At 43.4% G+C, this 20,432-nt stretch overlaps 1 protein-coding gene across 1 annotated transcript in view; it reads right to left on the bottom strand.

The window, feature by feature from the left end:
• The window catches only part of HSD11B1L (hydroxysteroid 11-beta dehydrogenase 1 like), a 151,350-nt gene that overhangs the window by 130,425 nt on the left and 493 nt on the right, over positions 1-20,432 (bottom strand). Inside the window, 1 exon segment of the mRNA XM_073660444.1 lies at positions 14,137-14,267. Coding sequence (XP_073516545.1) covers positions 14,137-14,267 — 131 coding nt within the window.

Here is a 20,432-nt window from a genome sequence, read left to right as displayed (position 1 = left end):
TGGAGGACCATGGCGAGTGCATTATACTGCGTGGATGACGATGTGGAGTGCATTATACTGCGTGGATGACGATGTGGAGTGCATTATACTGCATGCAGGACCATGATGAGTGCATTATACTGCGTGTAGGACCATGATGAGTGCATTATACTGCGTGGATGACCATGGGGAGTGCATTATACTGCGTGGATGACCATGAGGGGTGCATTATACTGCGTGGAGGACCATGAGGGGTGCATTATACTGCGTGGAGGACCATGAGGAGTGCATTATACTGCATAGAGGACCATGAGGAGTGCATTATACTGCATAGAGGACCATGAGGAGTGCATTATACTGCATAGAGGACCATGAGGAGTGCATTATACTGCGTGGAGGACCATGAGGAGTGCATTATACTGCGTGGAGGACCATGGCGAGTTCATTATACTGCATGGAGGACCATGGCGAGTGCATTATACTGCGTGGAGGACCATGGGAGTGCATTATACTGCGTGGTGGACCATGGGAGTGCATTATACTGTGTGGAGGACCATGGGAGTGCATTATACTGTGTGGAGGACCATGGGAGTGCATTATATTCTGTGGAGTGTGGAGAGGTGTGGGGCCATTATACTGTATGTAGGCCCATTATACTGCATGGAGGGCTGTGTGGGGGTCACAGTTGGGTGATCATACTGTGTTGGGGTCACCATACTTTACCCTGGGAGTTGAGGTGGGGTACAGTAAGCAGCGCTGTGGAGTCAGTATGCCAAACCTCCGACTCCTCAATTTCCATGACTCCTGACTCCCTCATACATGGCTCATGTTTAAGTGATAAATTTACTGTAGCTCAGATTCATCTCAGCTAACAGTCTAGACACTTAGATCAGTAATAGGACAGACATTTATAGGACATTTCATAACTTTCCCAAATTCTTCTGAAAAAATATTCCCCACAAACTGCATTGAACTACTGTACCCAATTTATTATATATATTAGAAGTCAGAGTCGGTCCATTTTATACCGACTCCCACTCCGACTCCACCAAAATGGACACCGACTCCACAGCCCTGACAGTAGGGTCATTATACTGTGCATGTAGAGGCTAATGAGGAGGAATGCAGCATGGGGGTATCATACTGTGTTTGGGGGGGGGGGGGGGCGCACTTTTGTTGGCATCACATTTTATGGGGCAATGAAAGAGGAATCTAGGACTTCAGCAGGAAGAAAAGTACTATGTAAAGGCAGGAAGGTTGTGAGATATGCTCTTCTGTGACCCCGACAATTATTTCCATTTTTTTTGGTGTGGGGGGGGGGGGCGGCGGCAATTAGAACTTCTGCTATGGGGCCCCATGATTCCTATGTAGGCCTCTACTCATTCCTGATTATTTGACGGTGTAAATGGGCTTTAAAGGGGATGTCCACTACTCACATAACCCATTTCTCAATAGCTACATTCCCCAGTGTAAAATAAAGACAGCCTGTACTCGCCTCCAGTGTCGGCGCTATCCCAGTGATATTAGCACCTGGTCTTGCATGACGTTGTTATACCACATGAGCTCTGCAGCCAATCAACGGCCGCTTCACTCTCACTTCATTTGGTCGAAACTGTCACCCAGGAGAAGAGAGAGCAGCTGCTGCTCTGACGGCCACCGGATTTCAGTTTCGTCCAAAAGAAGAGAGAATGAAGCAGCCGCTGATTGGCTGCAGAGCTCATGTGGTATAAGAACATTACGCAAGCCCCAGCACTGAGGTCAATGGAACAGCACCGAAACCAGAGGTGAGTACAGGCTGTTTTTATTGTACATACAGCAACTGAGAAGAGATTGTCCAAGTAGTGGACAACTCCTATAAGTGATGGTGGTGAGGCCAGGGACTGGAAATTCATATTCCCAGTTATGAAGGTCTCAGCAGGAATGCTAGTCTGTCTGACTTCAAAGGACCCCAGGGGAGAATTGAATACAGGTCAGCTAGGATATATACCTTTGTAGTGCAAACGCCTATTCCTGACAAGATTATGGGGGAGCTAATTGAATCATGGCAATGAGGAATAGCTAATTGAATTACCTCTGAAGTCAGGGGAAGCTCCTGTGTTAGATCAATTACCATGCGCACCTTACAATGAGAATATTGCTGGGAAATGAGAGTATGAAATGTCTGATAGAAGGGAAGAGGAGATTACATGTAAATCGCCTATTTTCTGCCCTGCCCAAGTTACATATAAATGTGTCCCTCTGTGAGAGAGGAGGGGTCTTCTGTTGAGGGTCACCTGTCACTACAGATGGGCAGAAAGACACAAGGAACCGCCCTGGACCCATGACAGCACCCTTCCTGCCGTGTCCAGAGACCTTTGATGAAAGTGTGGTATATTCACTTTTATTCCTTTTAATTTTACTGTATCGTATTACTGCTTCCTTACTGTATTTGTCTGACTACTGTATATATATATATCTTGTAACCGCTTGTATATATTGTACCTAGCATCGCTCTTTTGAGTAAATAAATATATAAAATTTATAAGCTCGCTTCACATTATCCTAAACCCGGAACTCACGGAAGTTGTGAGGAAGGATCAGGGGCACGTGGCTCCGATCGGTAGTGTGACAATTCAGTGATGTTTGGAATACTAGATGTGTACCATTTTACCAACATCTGTCCAATGTACAAGTGATTAAAATATGACATGTCAGCTGCATGTGCCTAATATACGAGTCCTGTGCTCACTGTGTATGTCTGATATGTGAGCGCTGTGTTTGCTTCATGTGTCTGATATGAGAATGATATGTGTGCTCTGTATATTTGATATGTGAGTGATGGTGTGCTGCGCACGTCTAATAGGTGTGTGATGTGTACACTGCGAATATGTGATATATGAGTGATGGGTGTGCTGCGTATGTCTGATATGTGAGTGATTTGTGCGCTGTGAATATGTTATATGTGACTGGTGTGCTGCATGTGTCAGATATGGGAATGATGTGTGCGCTGTGTATATCTGATATATAAGTGATGGGTGTGCTGCGTATGTCTGATATGTGAGTGATGTGTGAACTGCGTATGTGTGATATGTGAGTGATCTGTGTGCTGTGTATGTGTGATATGTGACCGGTGTGTGCTGCATGTGTCTGATATGTTAGTAATATGTGCACTGCATATGTCTGATATGTGAGTGGTGGGTGCTGCATGTGTCTAATATGTGAGTAGTGTGTGTGCTGTATGTGTCTGATCTGTAAGTGATGTGTAAGTTGCACGTGTCTGTTATGTGAGTGATGTACGTACCACTTAATAGAATAGGACCTAAACAGCAACTGGGGATTAGTGAGTACCGTATTTTTCGGACTATAAGACGCACTTTTTCCTCCAAAATTTTGGAGGAAAGTGGGGGGTGCGTCTTATAGTCAGAATACTATATACATGACTGTGTGTGGTGGTGGGTGTGGGGGACCAGTGGGGCACAGGAGGCAGCAGCCGCCTGCTGCAGCCTCTGCTGTGCCCGCTACTAAAGAAAATGAATATTCCCTGCTCCCCACGCCCATGGGGTGCCATGCATACCAGGATGGGGGCTCAGAGGGTGCCATGCATACCAGGATGGGGGCTCAGAGGGTGCCATGCATGCCAGGATGGGGGCTCAAGGGGTGCCATGCATACCAGGATGGGGGCTCAAGGGGTGCCATGCATACCAGGATGGGGGATCAAGGGGTACCATGCATACCAGGATGGTATGGGGGCCACTTATGCCAGGAAGGAGGGGCCATACATACCAGGATGGAGGATATTAACAGAATTGGGGGACATTACCCCAATACCAGTGTCAGCAGCAGACCCCCTCCCCCATAACAGGGCATCATGACCACATTTTTTGCTTACATTTTTTTTTCTATTTTCCTCCTTTAAAACCTCGGTGAGTCTTATGGTCCGGTGCGTCTTATAGTCCGAAAAATACGGTAATTCTACTGTACATGTAAGTATATATGAGAATTTCATTATTTAGCCACCACTTCAGTAACAATGCTATATTACTATGAAACAAAAAATCTTAAACAGAATTTTTTTTAACAATTGAAAAAATATATGGTATTAATGTTTATTTTTTATTAACATTTTTTTAATCGTATAAATTACGAAAAATAATTTAAAAATGTTTTATAATTTCCACTTTTAAACAATAGGGGGAGGAGCTGCTGAAATTTGTCATGAAAACCTAGTCTATTGCTAGCTTACATTAAGGCTGCAGTAAAAGTAGGCGGCATCTGCTCACATGTGTGTGACATCACTCCTCCCCTTCTGGACATTTGTAAAAAGGATAAGTGAGGATGAAGTTTAGGATCACAATGCAGAGCAATTTTGTTGGTGACTGCAAAGTGATATTGAGATGTGGACAGTGTTACCGAGGATGGCTGGCAGCACCGATTCGGTTAGTTGGCGCTATTCGCTGTATCATGCGCAGAGATTGGATACGCGAACTGTATCATGCTCTGGGATTAGATATGCTGACAGTATCACACTGGGATTAGAAACAGGGTTCAGTGTAGAGCATCACATGATAGCATTAGACACAGGGTACAGAGGAGTATTTCACATAGGATGGGAATAGATGCGTGGACTGTAACGCACGCTGGGATTAGATTCTCGGAGTGTATAGTATTATGGGATTAGATACAGGGACCAGTGGAGTGCATCATGTAGGATGGGATTAGATATGCGGACTGTATCACATGTTGGCTCACGCATTGGGATTAGATACACAAACTATATCATGCGCTGGATTAGATAAGTGGACTGTATTACATGCTGTGATTAGATAAAAGGCTCAATGTAGTGTATCACACATGATCGGATTAGATATATTCTGCTCTTCAGGCTCGATCACACCATGATGGGCATTAGATATGTGGCTCTGAGGGCTGTATCACACGACTGGATTAGATACGCGGCACTGCGGGCGGCATCACACATGATGGGGATTAGATACGCAGCTCTGAGGGTTGTATCACACATTATGGGCATTGGAGACGCAACTCTGATGGTTGTACCACACATGATCGGCATTAGATACACAGAACTGTGGGCTGTATCACACATGATGGGATTAGATACGTGGCTTTGAGGATTATATCACATATGATGGTCATTAGATACATGGCTCTGAGGAATGTATCACACATGATGGGTAATAGACATGGAGCATTGCATGTTGTATTACACATGATGGGATTAGATATGTGGCACTGCGCGCTGTACCACACATGATGGGCCCAACATAAGTGGCACTACGGGCCATGTCACACATGATGGGATTGGATACGCAACGCTGAGGGTTGTATAACACATGATGGGTGTCATGCTTCTGTGTCCGAACTCTTGAGCCTCTGAGTTGTAATTGGCTTCTCTGTCCACCGAGGCACAGCAGATACACCTTTTCTCTGGGTGTTTAGTTTCTGTTACCCTTGCTTCAGCCTTTTTAGGGAAACCGGTGTTTTCATTTACTCCTTTGTCTGCCACCTTTTGGGTGCAGCATTATATACTTTCCCCCTGCTAGTATTTCCTGCAGGTGATAGTCTCATTTGGATGTCCAGCCATACTGTAGTTTAACCCCTTTACAGCCCAAGGTGGTTTGCACGTTAATGACCAGGCCAATTTTTACAATTCTGACAACTGTCACTTTATGAGGTAATTACTCTGGAACGCTTCAACGGATCCCACTGATTCTAAGATTTTTTTTTTCGTGACATATTGTACTTCATGACAGTGGTAACATTTTTTCGATATCACTTGCGTTAGTGAAAAAAATGGAAATTTGGCGAAAATGTGGAAAATTTGGCAATTTGAAAAATTTGAATTTTTATGCCCTTAAATCAGAGAGATATGTCACACAAAATAGTTAATACATAACATTTCCCACATGTCTACTTTACATCAGCACAATTTTGGAACCAAATTTTTATTTTTTTTGTTAGGGAGCTATAAGGGTTAAAAGTTGACCAGCGATTTTTCATTTTTCCAACAAAATTTACAAAACCATTTTTTTAGGAACCACATCATATTTGAAGTCACTTTGAGGGGTCTTTATGACAGAAAATACCCAAAAGTGACACCATTCTAAAAACTGCACCCCTCAAGGTGCTCAAAACCACATTCAAGAACTTTATTAACCCTTCAGGTGCTTCACAGGAATTTTTGGAATGTGGAAGAAAAAAATGAACATTTAACTTTTTTCACAAAAATGTTACTTTAGACCCAATTTTTTTTATTTTCGCAGGGGTAATAGGAAAAAATGGACCCCAAAATTTGTTGTGCAATTTCCCCTGAGCACGCAGATACCCCATATGTGAGGGAAAACCACTGCTTGGGTGCACGGCCGGGAAGGAGTGCCATTTGACTTTTGAATGTAAAATTTGCTTGAATAATTAGCAGATGTGCCCCTGATGTGCCTAAACAGTGGAAACCCCCCACAAGTGACACCATTTTGGAAACTAGACCCCTCAGGGAACTTATCTAGATGTGTGGTGAGCACCTTGAATCCCCAGGTGCTTCACATAAGTTCATAACATTGAGCCGTAAAAATAACATTTTCACATGTTTCCCACAAATATGTTTTTCAGCCCCCAGTTTTACATTTTCATAAGGGTAACAGGAGAAATTGCACCATGCAATTTGTTGTGCAATTTCTCCTGAGTAAGCAGATACCCTGTTTGGGCGCACTGCAGGGTTCGGAAGGGAAGGAGCGCCATTTGACTTTTTGAATGTAAAATTTGCTTTAATAATTAGCGGATGTGCCCCTGATGTGCCTAAACAGTGGAAACCCCCCACAAGTGACACCATTTTGGAAACTAGACTCAAGGAACTTATCTAGATGTGTGGTGAGCACCCTGAACCCCCAAGTCCTTTACAGAAGTTTATAACATGGAGCCGTAAAAATAAAAAAAATCTAACTTTTTCCACAAAAATTATGTTTTAGCCCCAATTTTTTTTATTTTCACAAGGGTAAGAGGAGAAAATGGACCCCAAAAACTGTTGTGCAATTTCTCCTGAGTACACCAATACCCCATATGTGGGGAAAATACAGTGTTTGGGCGCACGGCAGAGTTCAGAAGGGAAGGAGCACTGTGTGACTTTTTGAACGCAAAATCGTCTGGAATCGAGAGCGGACGCCATGTTGCGTTTGGAGAGCCCCTGATGTGCCTAAATAGTGGAAACCCCCCACAAATGACCTCATTTTGGAAACTACACCCCTCAAGGATTTTATCAAGGGGTATAGTGAACATTTTGAACCCAGAGGTACAACACAGAATTTGATAACATGAAGTCATCATATTGAATAAGCTGTCATTACACCGCATGCAGAATTATTAGGCAAATGCGTATTTTGATCACTTCGATACTTTTTATACATGTTGTCCTACTCCAAGCTGCATAGGCTTGAGAGCCAACTACCAATTAAGTAAATCTGGTGATGTGCATCTCTGTAATGAGGAGGGGTGTTGTCTAATGACATCAACACCCTATATAAGGTGTGCTTAATTATTAGGCAACTTCCTTTCCTTTGGCAAAATGGGTCAGAAGAGAGATTTGGCGGGCTCTGGAAAGTCCAAAATTGTGAGATGTCTTGCAGAGGGATGCAGCAGTCTTGAAATTTCCAAACTTTTGAAGCGTGATCACCGAACATTCAAGCGTTTCATGGCAAATAGCCAACAGGGTTGCAAGAAGCGTGTTGGCCAAAAAAGGCGCAAAATAACTGCCCATGAATTGAGAAAAATCAAGCGTGTAGCTGCCAAGATGCCATTTGCCACCAGTTTTGCCATATATCAGAGCTGCAACGTTACTGGAGTATCAAAAAGCACAAGATGTCCGATACTCAGGGACATGGCCAAGGTAAGGAAGGCTGAAAAACAACCACCTATGAACAAGAAACATAAGATAAAACGTCAAGAATGGGCCAAGAAGTATCTTAAGACTGATTTTTCAAAGGTTTTATGGACTGATGAAATGAGAGTGACTCTTGATGGGCTAGATGGATGGGCCAGAGGCTAGATCAGTAAAGGGCAGAGAGCTTCACTCCGACTCAGACGCCAGCAAGGTGGAGGTGGGGTACTGGTATGGACTTATGGGACCTTTTCGGGTTGAGGATGGCGTGAAGCTCTACTCCCAGACCTACTGCCACTTTCTGGAAGACAACTTCTTCAAGCAGTGGTACAGGAAGAAGTCGGTATCGTTCAAGAAAAACATGATTTTCATGCAGGACAATGCTCCATCACATGCATCCAAGTACTCCACAGCGTGGCTGGCCAGTAAAGGTCTAAAAGAAGAAAAAAATAAAAAAATGACATGGCCCCCCTTGTTCGCCTGATCTGAACCCCATAGAGAACCTGTGGTCCATCATAAAATGTGAGATCTACAGGGAAGGAAAACAGTACACCTCTCGGAACAGTGTCTGGGAGGCTGTGGTGGCTGCTGCACGCAATGTTGATGGAAAACAGATCAAGCAACTGCCAGAATCTATGGATGGAAGGCTGTTGAGTGACATAATAAAGAAAGGTGGCTATATTCATCGCTAATGTTTTTGTTTTTGCATGTCAGAAATGTTTATTTCTAAATTTTGTGGACTGATATTGGTTTACCTGGTGAAAATAAACAAGTGAGATGGGATTGTATTTGGTTTTTATTAAGTTGCCTAATAATTCGGCACAGTAATAGTTACCTGCAAAAACAGATATCCTCCTAAGGCTATGTGCCCACGATGCAGAAATGAAGCAGAAAATTTCTGCAGCGTTTCTGCATCTCCCTTGCCAGAAAAAACGCATGCAGATTGTGCATGCGTTTTTCCTGCAGAATACATGCGGATTCACATGCGTTTCCGCATGCGGACTGACCAGCACTTTCCAGGCGATAGCATCACTTGGAAAGTGCTTGACAACTAGGTCACACTATATAAATCCATGCAATCGGCATGGATTTATATAGTGTGACTGTAAAAATAAAAAAATAAAGTTATACTTACCTCCGATGCCGCCGCGTTCGTCCTGGCTTCTTCCTGGTTGCCGGGCTCTCGCGAAACAGCCTGCGGTCACATGACCGCGACGTTATCTCAGGTCCTGGAAGGAGAAGCGCTGCCGTCCCGCGAGAAGGTGAATATAAACTTTTATTATTTTATTCTTTTTTTTTTTTTTTTTTACAGGTACAATGGTACCCAGGTCTGGATGAGAGTCTTCTCTCCTCCAGAACTGGGTACCATACGCACAATGAATCGCATATTATCCACGTGTACAAATGTACAGACACGGGTTATATGCGTCTCAATGCAAGTCAATGGCGGCAATTCCGCTGCGCTTCCCCAAAATTAATGAACATGCTGCGGATTTATGAGCGCTGCAGAAACGCTGCGGAAAAATCCGCAGCATGTGCATTGACATTGTGGAATGCCACTGGGGACCATGGGGTGCGGATTACCAAGCGTTTTTGATGCGTTTCCGCTGTGGAAATTCCGCTGCAGAAGCGCTTAAAAAACGCATGGTAGAAGGCCTGCCATGTTCCCCAATGATAATCCGCATGTGCTGTGCTCATGCTGCGGAAATTTCCGCTGCGGATTATCATTGCGGAAAAAAACGCAGCACTACCAATAATTTTGCGGAAGTGCTGCGTTTTCGCCGCCATTGACTTGCATTGGAACGCATGGATCACTGTATATGTAGATGCGTATTCTATGCGTTCCAATGTGCTGATGGTACGCAGGTCTAGAGAAGAGGAGACTCTCCTCCGGACCCGGGTACCATAGAAACTGTAAAAAAAAAAAAAAAAGAAGAATAAAAAAATATATACTTGCCTTCTGGCGGCCCCCGATGCGCTCCTCCTCGCATGCCGGCAGTTCACAATGGACTGAAGGACCTGCGCTGACGTCATAGTCATGTGACGGCCGGTCCTTCAGTGTAACGCGATTTGCATGGATTTATATAGTGTGACCAAGTTGACAAGCACTTTCCAAGTGATGCTAAAATCGCTTGGAAAGCACTTGTCAACCCGCATGCGAAAATGCAAGTTAAGAACGCTTCACATCCGCTTGTCCCTGGCAGGAAAAACGCATGTACAATCCGCATGTACAATCCGCATGTACAATCTGCATGTGTTTTTTTCTGCTAGGGAGATGCAGAAACGCTCAGGAAAAAATCGGGAGCATTTCTGCATCTGGGCACATAGACTTACTATCTAAATGTTACAATGCAGGGATGTTAGAAAGTATGCTTGTTTATGTAGTAGTTAGGTAATATCAGTTTTTAACCCCTTAACGACCTTGGGTCTTTGTGTTTTCATTTTTTGTTCCCCTTCTTCAGAGCCAGAACTTTTTTCATTTTCGTTCAATATGGCAATGTGAGGGCTTATTTTTTGCGGGACGAGTTGTACTTTTAAACGCCATCACTGGTTTAACCATATCGTGTGCGGGAAAACGGGGAAAAAATTCCAAGTGCGGTGAAATTGCAAAAAAAATGCAATTCCACAGTTGTTTTTTGGGTCCTTTTTTTACCACGTTCACTGATTGCTAAAACTGACCTGCCATCATTATTCTCCAGGTCATCACGAGTTTGTAGACACCAAACATGTACAGGTTTTTTTTTTAATTTCAAAAAAATCCAAAGTTTGCTGAAAAAAAGACGCTATTTTCCAAGACATGTAGCGTCTCAATTTTTTGGGATCTGGGGCCGGGTGACGGCTTACTTTTTGGGCGCCGGGCTGACATTTTTATTGATACTATTTTGGGGTAGATCCGATGTTTTGATCGCCCGTTATTGCATTTTATTGCAATGTTGCAGCGACCCAAAAAATGTAAATCTGGCGTTTAGAATTTTTTTCTCGTTACGCCGTTTACCGATCGGATTAATTCTTCTTTTATATTGATAGATCGGGTGATTCTGAACGCGGCGATACCAAATATGTGTATGTGGTTTTTTTTTAATTTATTTTGAATGGGGCAAAAGGAGGGCGATTTAAACTTTTTTATATATTTTTTTATATTTTTAAAAACTTTTTTTATACACTTACTGCATGCTTCCATAGGAGACTAGAAGCTGCAGTTGTCTGACTGCTTCTACTGCATACAGGCGATGACCAGATCGCTTGTATGAAGCAAAAATGCTCACTTGATATGAGCGCTGACCACTAGGTGGCGCTCATAGCAATTGAGACATGACAACCACAGGCGTCTGCTGCAGACCCTGGGTTGTCATGCCCACCCATCGATTACCCGCGATCACATGACGGGGGGTCACCGATAGGTGAGGCTTGGGACGCTTCCCGGAAGCGCGAGTTAAATGCCGCGGTCAGAGATTGATATTATGGTCCATAATACAGTATTGTCATAGACTTTGGTTTCTGCAATTGTTCTTCACATTTATCTGGCATGTATTGATTAAGAATAGATTTAATTTCAAAACAATCCATAAGGAGATTAGCAAAACTAGTGGCCATCTGAGTACCTGTCAAAATCCCAGATGTCATTATTGGAAATGAAATAATTCTCTGTCAATACAAATTCTAGGCTTTTATTATAAAAGTTCTTTGTTAGGGGTCTAACTTCTTTTGCTATAGTCGCTGACACAAGGTAATCCAAAACAATGTTGTATGTTAGGCTATGTGCCCACGTAGCAGATTTAATGCAGAGAATTTTTGCCACTCTCTGGCAGAAAACAACGCATGCAGATTTACATGCAGATTTACATGCGTTTTTTCTGCCAGAGAAGAGTTTTTTCAGCGTTTTTTTTAAGCAGTTTTCCAAGCGATTTTGAGCATCACTTGGAAAAGTGCTTGACAAGTTGGTCACACAATATAAATACATGCAACCGGCATGGATTTATGTTGTGTGACCAACTTAGATGCTTTAAATGCTGCATCTATAGTAAAAGAAAAAAAAAAAAAAAGAGAATTAAAACGTTAAAAATAAAAAAATAACTGTATACTCACCTCTCCGGTCTCCTCGAGTCTGCTCCCGGCGGCGATCCTGCGATCTTCTCTCTTTCGGCGTCCCGCGGTGTACTGTCAGGACCTGCGGTGACGTCATTTAGTCAGCTGATGGTCACGCGACCATCACCTGACCGCCGATATCAGCGGTCGCGTGACCATCAGGTGACTAAATGACATCACCGCAGGTCCTGACAGTACACCGCGGGACGCCAAGGAGAGAGGACGTGGGCGGGAGCAGACCGGGGGCCGCCGGAGAGGTGAATATACAGGTTTTTGTTTATTTTTAACTTTTTTACTTCTTTTTTTCACCGTGTGGTAGCCGGGATGAAGAGGAGTCGTAGTCTCCTCTTCATCCCGGGTACCACACGCACCGCGATTACGCTGCAAATTCGCGGCCATTGAATTTAATTGAAATGCAGCAAATCCACATATACCTGCGGGTTTGCTGCGTTTCAATGTTCCTCAATGGACCGCGAATTTGAAGCGTAATCGCGGTAGAAATGGTCATGCTGCGTTGTGCAACGCAATGCGAATTCGGCACGCTAATTAGCGCATCACGTGCACAGCACATCCGAATTCACATTGCTTTGCATGGCAGATGGTTTTACAAGCGTTTTCGCAGCCGTAAAAACACTGCAAAAACGCTACGTGGGCACATGGCCTTACTGTAAAAAGCAGACACATCTAGGGTAATAAAAATGAAGTTCTCTCCCCAGGTTAGTTTGCATAATTTTTAAGTGAGTTGTGTTGAATCCTATCAGTGGGTAGTTTCCTGACATTACCCTGTAGAATCATGTCCAGATATTGAGAAAAGTTCAAAGTGATTGAATTGATGCTCTCCAAAGTGTCCCAGGAGCAATTTTTCAAAACAATAACACCAGGCCTCATGTTACTCATGGTACTGTGAGCAGCCTGTATGGCCTAAATGTGCTACCATGGCCTGCAGCGTCTACGGACTTGTCTCCCATCAAGCATATCTGGGATGTCATTGGTCAGCAATTGCCAACAGATCTTGATAATTTGCGTGTTCCTCAGACAACCATTAATAACCTCGCTAGATAGCAGCCAAGGCATGTAAGTGCATGCATTTCTGTGCGGTGTGCTCATAAATTTTGTCTCCAAATTTAATCAATCACGTATCATTACCATGTCTATCCATCCTCTGATTTCCATCATTCAATGACTTTTCCTTCTTGTTGTTGCAATTTCAGTGTTGAGGAGTGGACATCAAATTCTCTGGAAGCCACAATTCTCGAATTACAATGCGACAATCGGCTGCGAAACTCAGGCGGGTAACAACAGACTCAGCACAAGACAGCAGGAACTGAGCGAAGCTAGAACTGCTTGCTGCTAAAATATGGGGCAACAAATTGAAACCACAGTCTCTAGGTCTGACTGTTAGTCGGGCTGTCCGTATCCCAGGATTCCCTGTGAGGTTGTGTGGCCCCTCTGCAGTACCTTGAAGACCAGGAAAGATGAAAACGGTCATCTATAACGGCACTGTCGATTTGAAAAGAGAACATCTTGCCTTCAACAGTTTAACAGATTATCTTGATGTTGAAAATATTTATTTTTTCATTTTCAGATTTAAAGACTGGGAATTTTTTCTTCAAATTAGAAGTTACAGTGCCATTATAGATACAACGGTCCACATGGTCCCTGTGGAAGTACAGAGAAGGAAGACATCTGGCACAGATGTCACCCATTCTTACCCTTAAAATATGTAAAATCAGACTCCAAAATGTGGGTGGCAGCCTTAAAAAACGAAGGAGGAATTATTTTACACAGGAATGAGAAGTATTACATGAGATACCATCTTTTTTGTTTTTTTCTATATTTTGCAGAAGCTAAGCTCCGTTGGTTTAGTTGCTCTTCTCAGGTTCTGAGCCTATGCTATAAAGGTAAAAAACAAAACATAGTCCAGCCGAACTGGAGGTGCTGCAGCAAATGCCTAGTTGAAGGCAACTGTAGAAACACTGAGTGGGGACCAGGGGGCTGTCTAGGCGCGTTTACATGTACCACTTTCCTCATTGGGTTGCCTTGGCTTAATCTCTGCCACGAACATTGCTTATTTACTGCTCCAACTACAGCACCCAACCTACACTTTTCTGTAGGCTATAATAAATCCGTTGTATGCAAATGTAATTCTAGCCTTTATTCTACATAGATACTAGTTAATACATTATAAGCACATCTCTATTGCTTACCGTGATCAGAACATTTTCCCTTCTTGCAGTCAGCACAAGATGTGCTCCAGCCCTGGCATAGTGATACGCCATCTCTTCCCCAATGCCAGTGCTGGCACCAGTAACTATAACCCTAGCCTCCGCAAGGCTTGCTGTAAAAAAAAGAATGAAGAGACAGAGAAACATACAGACAGTTATAAAAAAATAGTTTTATTAAAAGCTGTACATTGTGTGAATACATTTGCTCTTAAAGGAGAAATTCATATTATCACACTGGTGAAATTTGTGATCACTGACTAACATTGATATAGGCCTTTAGTTATATAAGCCAGTGGTTAACGGAGCTCATAGGTCGCTATATGTTGCAGATAACGTTAGCATATAAAAAGAAACAATAACTACATTTACCTATAGTCTTCTTCTGCACAATGCTATTGGCTGGCTATTCACATGTAATGAACTAGTCAATATGAGCAGTAGTATATGGAGCAAGAAATGGCAGGCATTATTTTATGTGGACCATGGCTGGTGACACTGTCATTGCCTAGTTAGTCTTATGGCTACCACTGCTAATGGAATTGTGGCTGTTGTACTGGGGCACTACAGTTGACATTACTTCATTTAGGTACTATGCCTGTTATTAAATGGCCATTATTATTGGAATCATGTAAATGCTTTGGCTTAGGGCATATTTTGGCCACTATGCCTGCGAGCACTATGTAGATATTACATAGATATTTGGTACTATTGATGTGGGCACTATGTCTCATACTATATGGGATGTTTAGCTCATTAAAAGTTCACTAAAGTTGAAATCCAATTGCGCCTGATTTTTTCCGACTTGCTTATCACAGTATCCTCAAGGTCGCAATGAGAACCTATTCACTTGTATTACACTGCCATGTAGCAGCAACACCTAGTGAACTTTGATCGCTCAACAGATGTCACGGCCAAAGGCACTGTGTAGCCCTGGCCTATAAGTCACAGATGTCAAGGCTAAAGTTGCTGTGTAGCCCTGGCCTATAAGTCACAGATGTCAAGGCTAAAGTTGCTGTGTAGCCCTGGCCTATAAGTCACAGATGTCAAGGCTAAAGTTGCTGTGTAGTCCAAGTCTATGAGTCGCAGCCAAAGTCGCTGTGTAGCCTTAGCCTATGGGTGACAGATGTCCTGGCCAAAGTCGCTATGTAGCCCAAGTCTATGAGTCACAAAGTCGCTGTGTAGACCTAGCCTATGCGTGACAGATATCACAGCTAAAGTTGCTATGTAGCCCAAGTCTATAAGTCACAAAGTCGCTGTGTAGCCTTAGCCTATGGGTGACAGATGTCCTGGCCAAAGTCGCTATGTAGCCCAAGTCTATAAGTCACAGCAAACGTCATTGTGTATGTAGCCCTAGCCTATGTGTGACAGATGTCACAGCCAAAGTTGTTGTGTGGCCCTAGCCTATAGGTAACAGATGTCACGGCCGAAGTCGCTGTGCAACCTTAGCCTTATTGTTCACGCTAACAGTTTTGCTGTTTGGGGTAAGCGCTACAATTGCATCATTTACTGATCTGTGAGATAATGCAAATGCACACAATTTGCCACAATAAAAACAACATTTACTGGCTTTTCAAGGGGTAGTCAACCTTTGTGTACAATTTTGTATTTTATTATTATTAGGCCTCGTGCAGACGCCGTAGATTCTCTCATGCGAGAGAATTGGTTTGATTATGCCAATGACACTTTGATCAGAGTTTGATAAGTGTGCTTTGAGCCTCTCGGATGAGAACATCGGCGCACACTGTGAGAAGATGAGAACAAAATTTCTCCATCTTTTCCATTGTGTCAGTGCATGGAAATCAGACTGCACTCAGAATGTAGTTAGATGGTTTCCACACACTTTTGGACTTGCATGCCTGAGTGTAATCCGAATATCGGATCAAACACGGACAAGCAGCGATTTTTTTTTCCCCCTTTCTCCGAGGAAAAAATTCGAACATGTGTGCGGCCCCATAGAATAACATTGGCCCGCGTGCAATTCAATGTTTTGTCGGATCACACCTAAACTGATAATACCGCCGTCTGCACGAGCCCTTACTTCAATGCATTTAGGTTTCATTACAAAAATTGTTTGACTTTTACAACCTCTTGGTTTCCCTGCACATTCAACTTTGCAGTGGTCTGTGATCATAAATCATCTTCGAGGAGCTCAGAAAAAGACAGTCACTGATAGATTCTCATAACTCATTCTGCATTCAGCAATAGACAATGCATCACAGCCAGAGCTGTGGAGTCGGAGTCGTGGAGTTGGAGTCAATGTCCATTTTGGTGGAGTCGGTATAAAATGGGCCGACTCCAACTCCTAAAATATATAATAAATTGGGTACAGTAGTTCAATGTAGTTTGTGAGGAATATTTTTTCATTAGAATTTGGGAAAGTTATGAAATGTCCTATAAATGTCTGTCCTATTCCTGATCTAAGGGTCTAGACTTTTAGCTGAAATGAATCTGTGCTACAGTAAATTTATCACTTAAACATGAGCCATGTATGAGGGAGTCGGTGTCATGGAGTTGGAGGTTTGGCTTACTGACTCCACAGCCCTGATCACAGCGGCTATAGAAGGCAAATGGTGAAACGTTTTTAATGAAACCCTAACGCAAATTTTTTTAGCCCAAAACACATGCATTTCAGTAATAAAAACCATTGTCCTCAAGGTGCACTACCGAATTGAAGGGAACCTGATAGCTGCCCTAGCTTCCCTAAATATATATAGCAACAGTTCCCTGCAATCTAACTAGCCCCTTTTTGTGGCTTAGTAAATGATGAATTAAAGTAAATTAACGTTTAGGCTGCGTGCCCACTATGCATTTTTCAAGCGTTTTTCGGGCGGAATTTCCGCAGCAAAAAGGCTTAAAAAACGCTTGGTAATACGTGCCCCATGATCCCCAATGATAATCCGCTTGTGCTGTGCACATGCTGCGGAAATTTCTGCTGCGGATTATCATTGCGGAAAAATACGCAGCATGTCCACTAGTTTTGCGGACACGCAGCGCAATTGCCGCCATTGACTTCTACTGAATCGCTTAATATCCGCATGACTACATGTGCACATGCGGATATTAAGCAATTCAATGTGCGGATGGTACCCGGGTCTGGAGAAGAGGAGATTCTTCTCCAGTCCCGGGTACCATAGTACCTGTTAATAAAAGAATTTAAAATAAAAAATATACATTATAATTGCCTTCCGATGGCCCCCAGTCTCCAGTACGATGCGTCCGGTCTCTTGTACGGCTCGCGATGGTCTAAAAGGACCTGCGGTGACGTCATTTAGTCATGTGTCACGTCACGCAACCCCCCACAAGTGACCCCATTTTGGAAACTACACCCCTCAAGGATTTTATCAAGGGGTATAGTGAACATTTTGAACCCAGAGGTACGACACAGAATTTGATAACATTAGGTCATCATATTGAATAAGTTGTCATTAGTCTTGAGCGCAAGTGCTCGCTACTTGAGTCTGCATCAGGTCCACGGGTATGCACCATGTATCGCGCATGCTTGAGGGACATGCTCGAGTCCCCGCTCGCATGTTTCATGGTTATTAGACACCCAAAAAAAAACATGTGGGGATCGCTCATGCATGGCAGTCAATCCCCGCAAGGTTTTTTTGGCCACAAAGCATATGGGGCGGAGACCCGAGCATGTCACTTGAGCACCCGCGATACTCAGTGCATACCCGAGCACCCGATCCAAACTCAAGTAGCGAGCACTTGCACTCAACACTAGTCGCCATATCGTAATTTTTTTTTTTTTTTTTTACTTTTGAAAAAAATCCCTAACCCTAGAGTTTATTTTTTTAACGCCGTTCATCGTGCGGTATAAGTGATTAGACGACTTTATTCTTCGGGTCGGTGCGATTACAGCGATACCAGAATCATATTGGGTTTTTATGATGGACAGCTGTCACACACTAAAAGATGCATTTTTTTTGCAAAATCTAGTTTTTGCATCGCCATATTTTGAGAGCTATAATTTTTCCACATTTTGGCCGACAGAGTCATGTGACGGCTTGTTTTTTGCGGGAAGAGTTGACGTTGTTATTGGTGCCATTTTCAGGCACGTGACATTTTTTGATCGCTTTCTATTCCGATTTTTGGGAGGCAGAATAAACAAAAAACAGAAATTCCAGAATTTTTTTTATGGGTTATAGCTTTATTCTTCGGGTCTTTCTAAGTTTTGGTGCTTTTACATAATAAAAGCTATTTTATAGAAAAAAATATTTTTTTGCATCGCTTTATTCTGAGAGCTATAACTTTTTGATTTTTCGGCTGATTGAGCTGTATGGCGGCTTGTTTTTTGCGGGACAAGATGACGTTTTCAGCGGTACCATTTTTATTTATATTTGTCTTTTTGATCGTGTTATTTCATTTTTTGTCTGGCGGTATGATGATTAAGCAAAAAACAATGCTTTGTTTTTTATTTTTTACCGTGTTCACTAAAGGGGTTAACTAGTGGGACAGTTTTATAGGTCAGGTCGTTCCGGACGCGGCGATACCAAATATGTGTACTTTTATTGTTTTTTTTTTTCATAATAATATTTATTGATGTGTACATTATATTTTTATTTTTGGTGGATTTTTTTTTTATTTTTTAAACACTTTTTGGACTTTTAGGCTATGTGCCCACGCTGCGGAAATGAAGTAGAAATTTTCTGCTTCATTTCTGCATGTCCTCTCCCGAATAAACGCATGTGGCATTCCGCACGCGTTTATCGTGCGTTTTCCACATGCGGAATTGCCTGGCGGTTTTTATTGCACTGCAAAGGCAATTCCGCTTGCGGAAACGCAAAATTAATGAACATGCTGCGGATTTTTCCCCGCAGCATGGGCATTGAACTTGCGTAAACACATTGGGACCATGGGGGGGCGGATAACATAGCGTTTCTCAAGCGTTTACGCTGCGGAAATTCCGCAGCATATCCGCTTGAAAAACGCTACGTGGGCACATACCCTTATACTTTGTCCCACTATGGGACTTTTACTTTTTTTATTCTGATCGCCTGTATAGCACAGGAATGCAGCACCATTCCTGTGCTATACAGTCTGTCAGTGCTGCACAGGGAGAAGAATGACCAAAGAATCTTCCTGCTGTCTGGTGACCCGGATGTTGTCATGACGACATCGGGTCGTCATGGCAACATCCGGGAGCCATGGCACACAGCGCTGGAGGCCGGAAGAGGAGGTGAGTATCATGATCACCTCCCCTTGCCACCGCAATGCTGCGATAGACTTCGATCGCAGCATTGAGGAGGTTAATGTGCCGGGAGCGGTGCAGGACCGCTCCCTGGACATAGTCAGAGCTGACACCCGGCGTCGATCGCCTCGCACCGCTTGTGTGCGGGCACGATCGCCATATGACCTAATAATACGTCATTGGTTCAATCGGCCCAGGTCACCATGATATACTATTAGGTCATACATCAGAAAGGGGTTAACTATTAACTTGGTCACACTATATAAATCCATGCCGGTTGCATGGATTTATATAGTGTGACCAAGTTGTCAAGCACTTTTCCAAGGGATGCTGAAATCGCTTGGACATTTGCAAGAATGACGTTATCACAAATAGGACGCATGCGCGAGATGTTCTCCCACCCTGGGAATGCACAATGAAGTCAGCTGTACATCCCCAGCTTCATCGGCGCACTGTGCATGTATAGGGAGGCAGTTGTGATGTAGACGTCGGCCAGCTGCAAGATCTGCAAAGAGCCGGCGGTGACGTTGCTGTTAAAATTCACATCTCTCACACGGACAGGGATGAGCTTACATGATTAATCCATGAAAATCAGCACCCCCAGACTAGTCAACCACTAATTTGCATAGTGCGAGCTTCAGACTTAGTGTTATATTAAAGGGGTTGTCCAGGTTTGGCTCAAAAATCTGCAGTCACTCTATGCGACTATAGATTTGTGAATCACACTTCGCGCACTGTCAGGATTCTCCCGTGCTGGGAGGTCAATCTGCATATTCCCAGCCATATTCCAACTAGACGTGAGCAGCCTCGCTCAATACAAGTGAATTGTGTAAGGCCGGGCACGTCAATATGGTCGGAAATATGCATATCGCATACTTGATGTCACTTGACCGTCCGGTCTCAATGCCGGCACCGGAGAATCCTGACAGCGCACCGGGAGAATTCACACGGACTGGCTGCAGACGTTTTTGCCAGACCTGGCCAAGCCCTTTCATTCAGCAATCACTAAGTCACAGAGAGAGCGTGTTACCCTGCAGGGGAGGGTGCTATACATACAAGATGGCCGAACACTGCTCCGCGTATG

This window comes from Phyllobates terribilis, unplaced genomic scaffold (assembly GCF_046119375.1).
Source record: "Phyllobates terribilis strain yellow unplaced genomic scaffold, ASM4611937v1 Scaffold_1__5_contigs__length_1240528914, whole genome shotgun sequence".
Taxonomy (NCBI): Eukaryota; Metazoa; Chordata; class Amphibia; order Anura; family Dendrobatidae; genus Phyllobates; species Phyllobates terribilis.
This window is presented reverse-complemented; position numbering and strand designations above follow the sequence as displayed.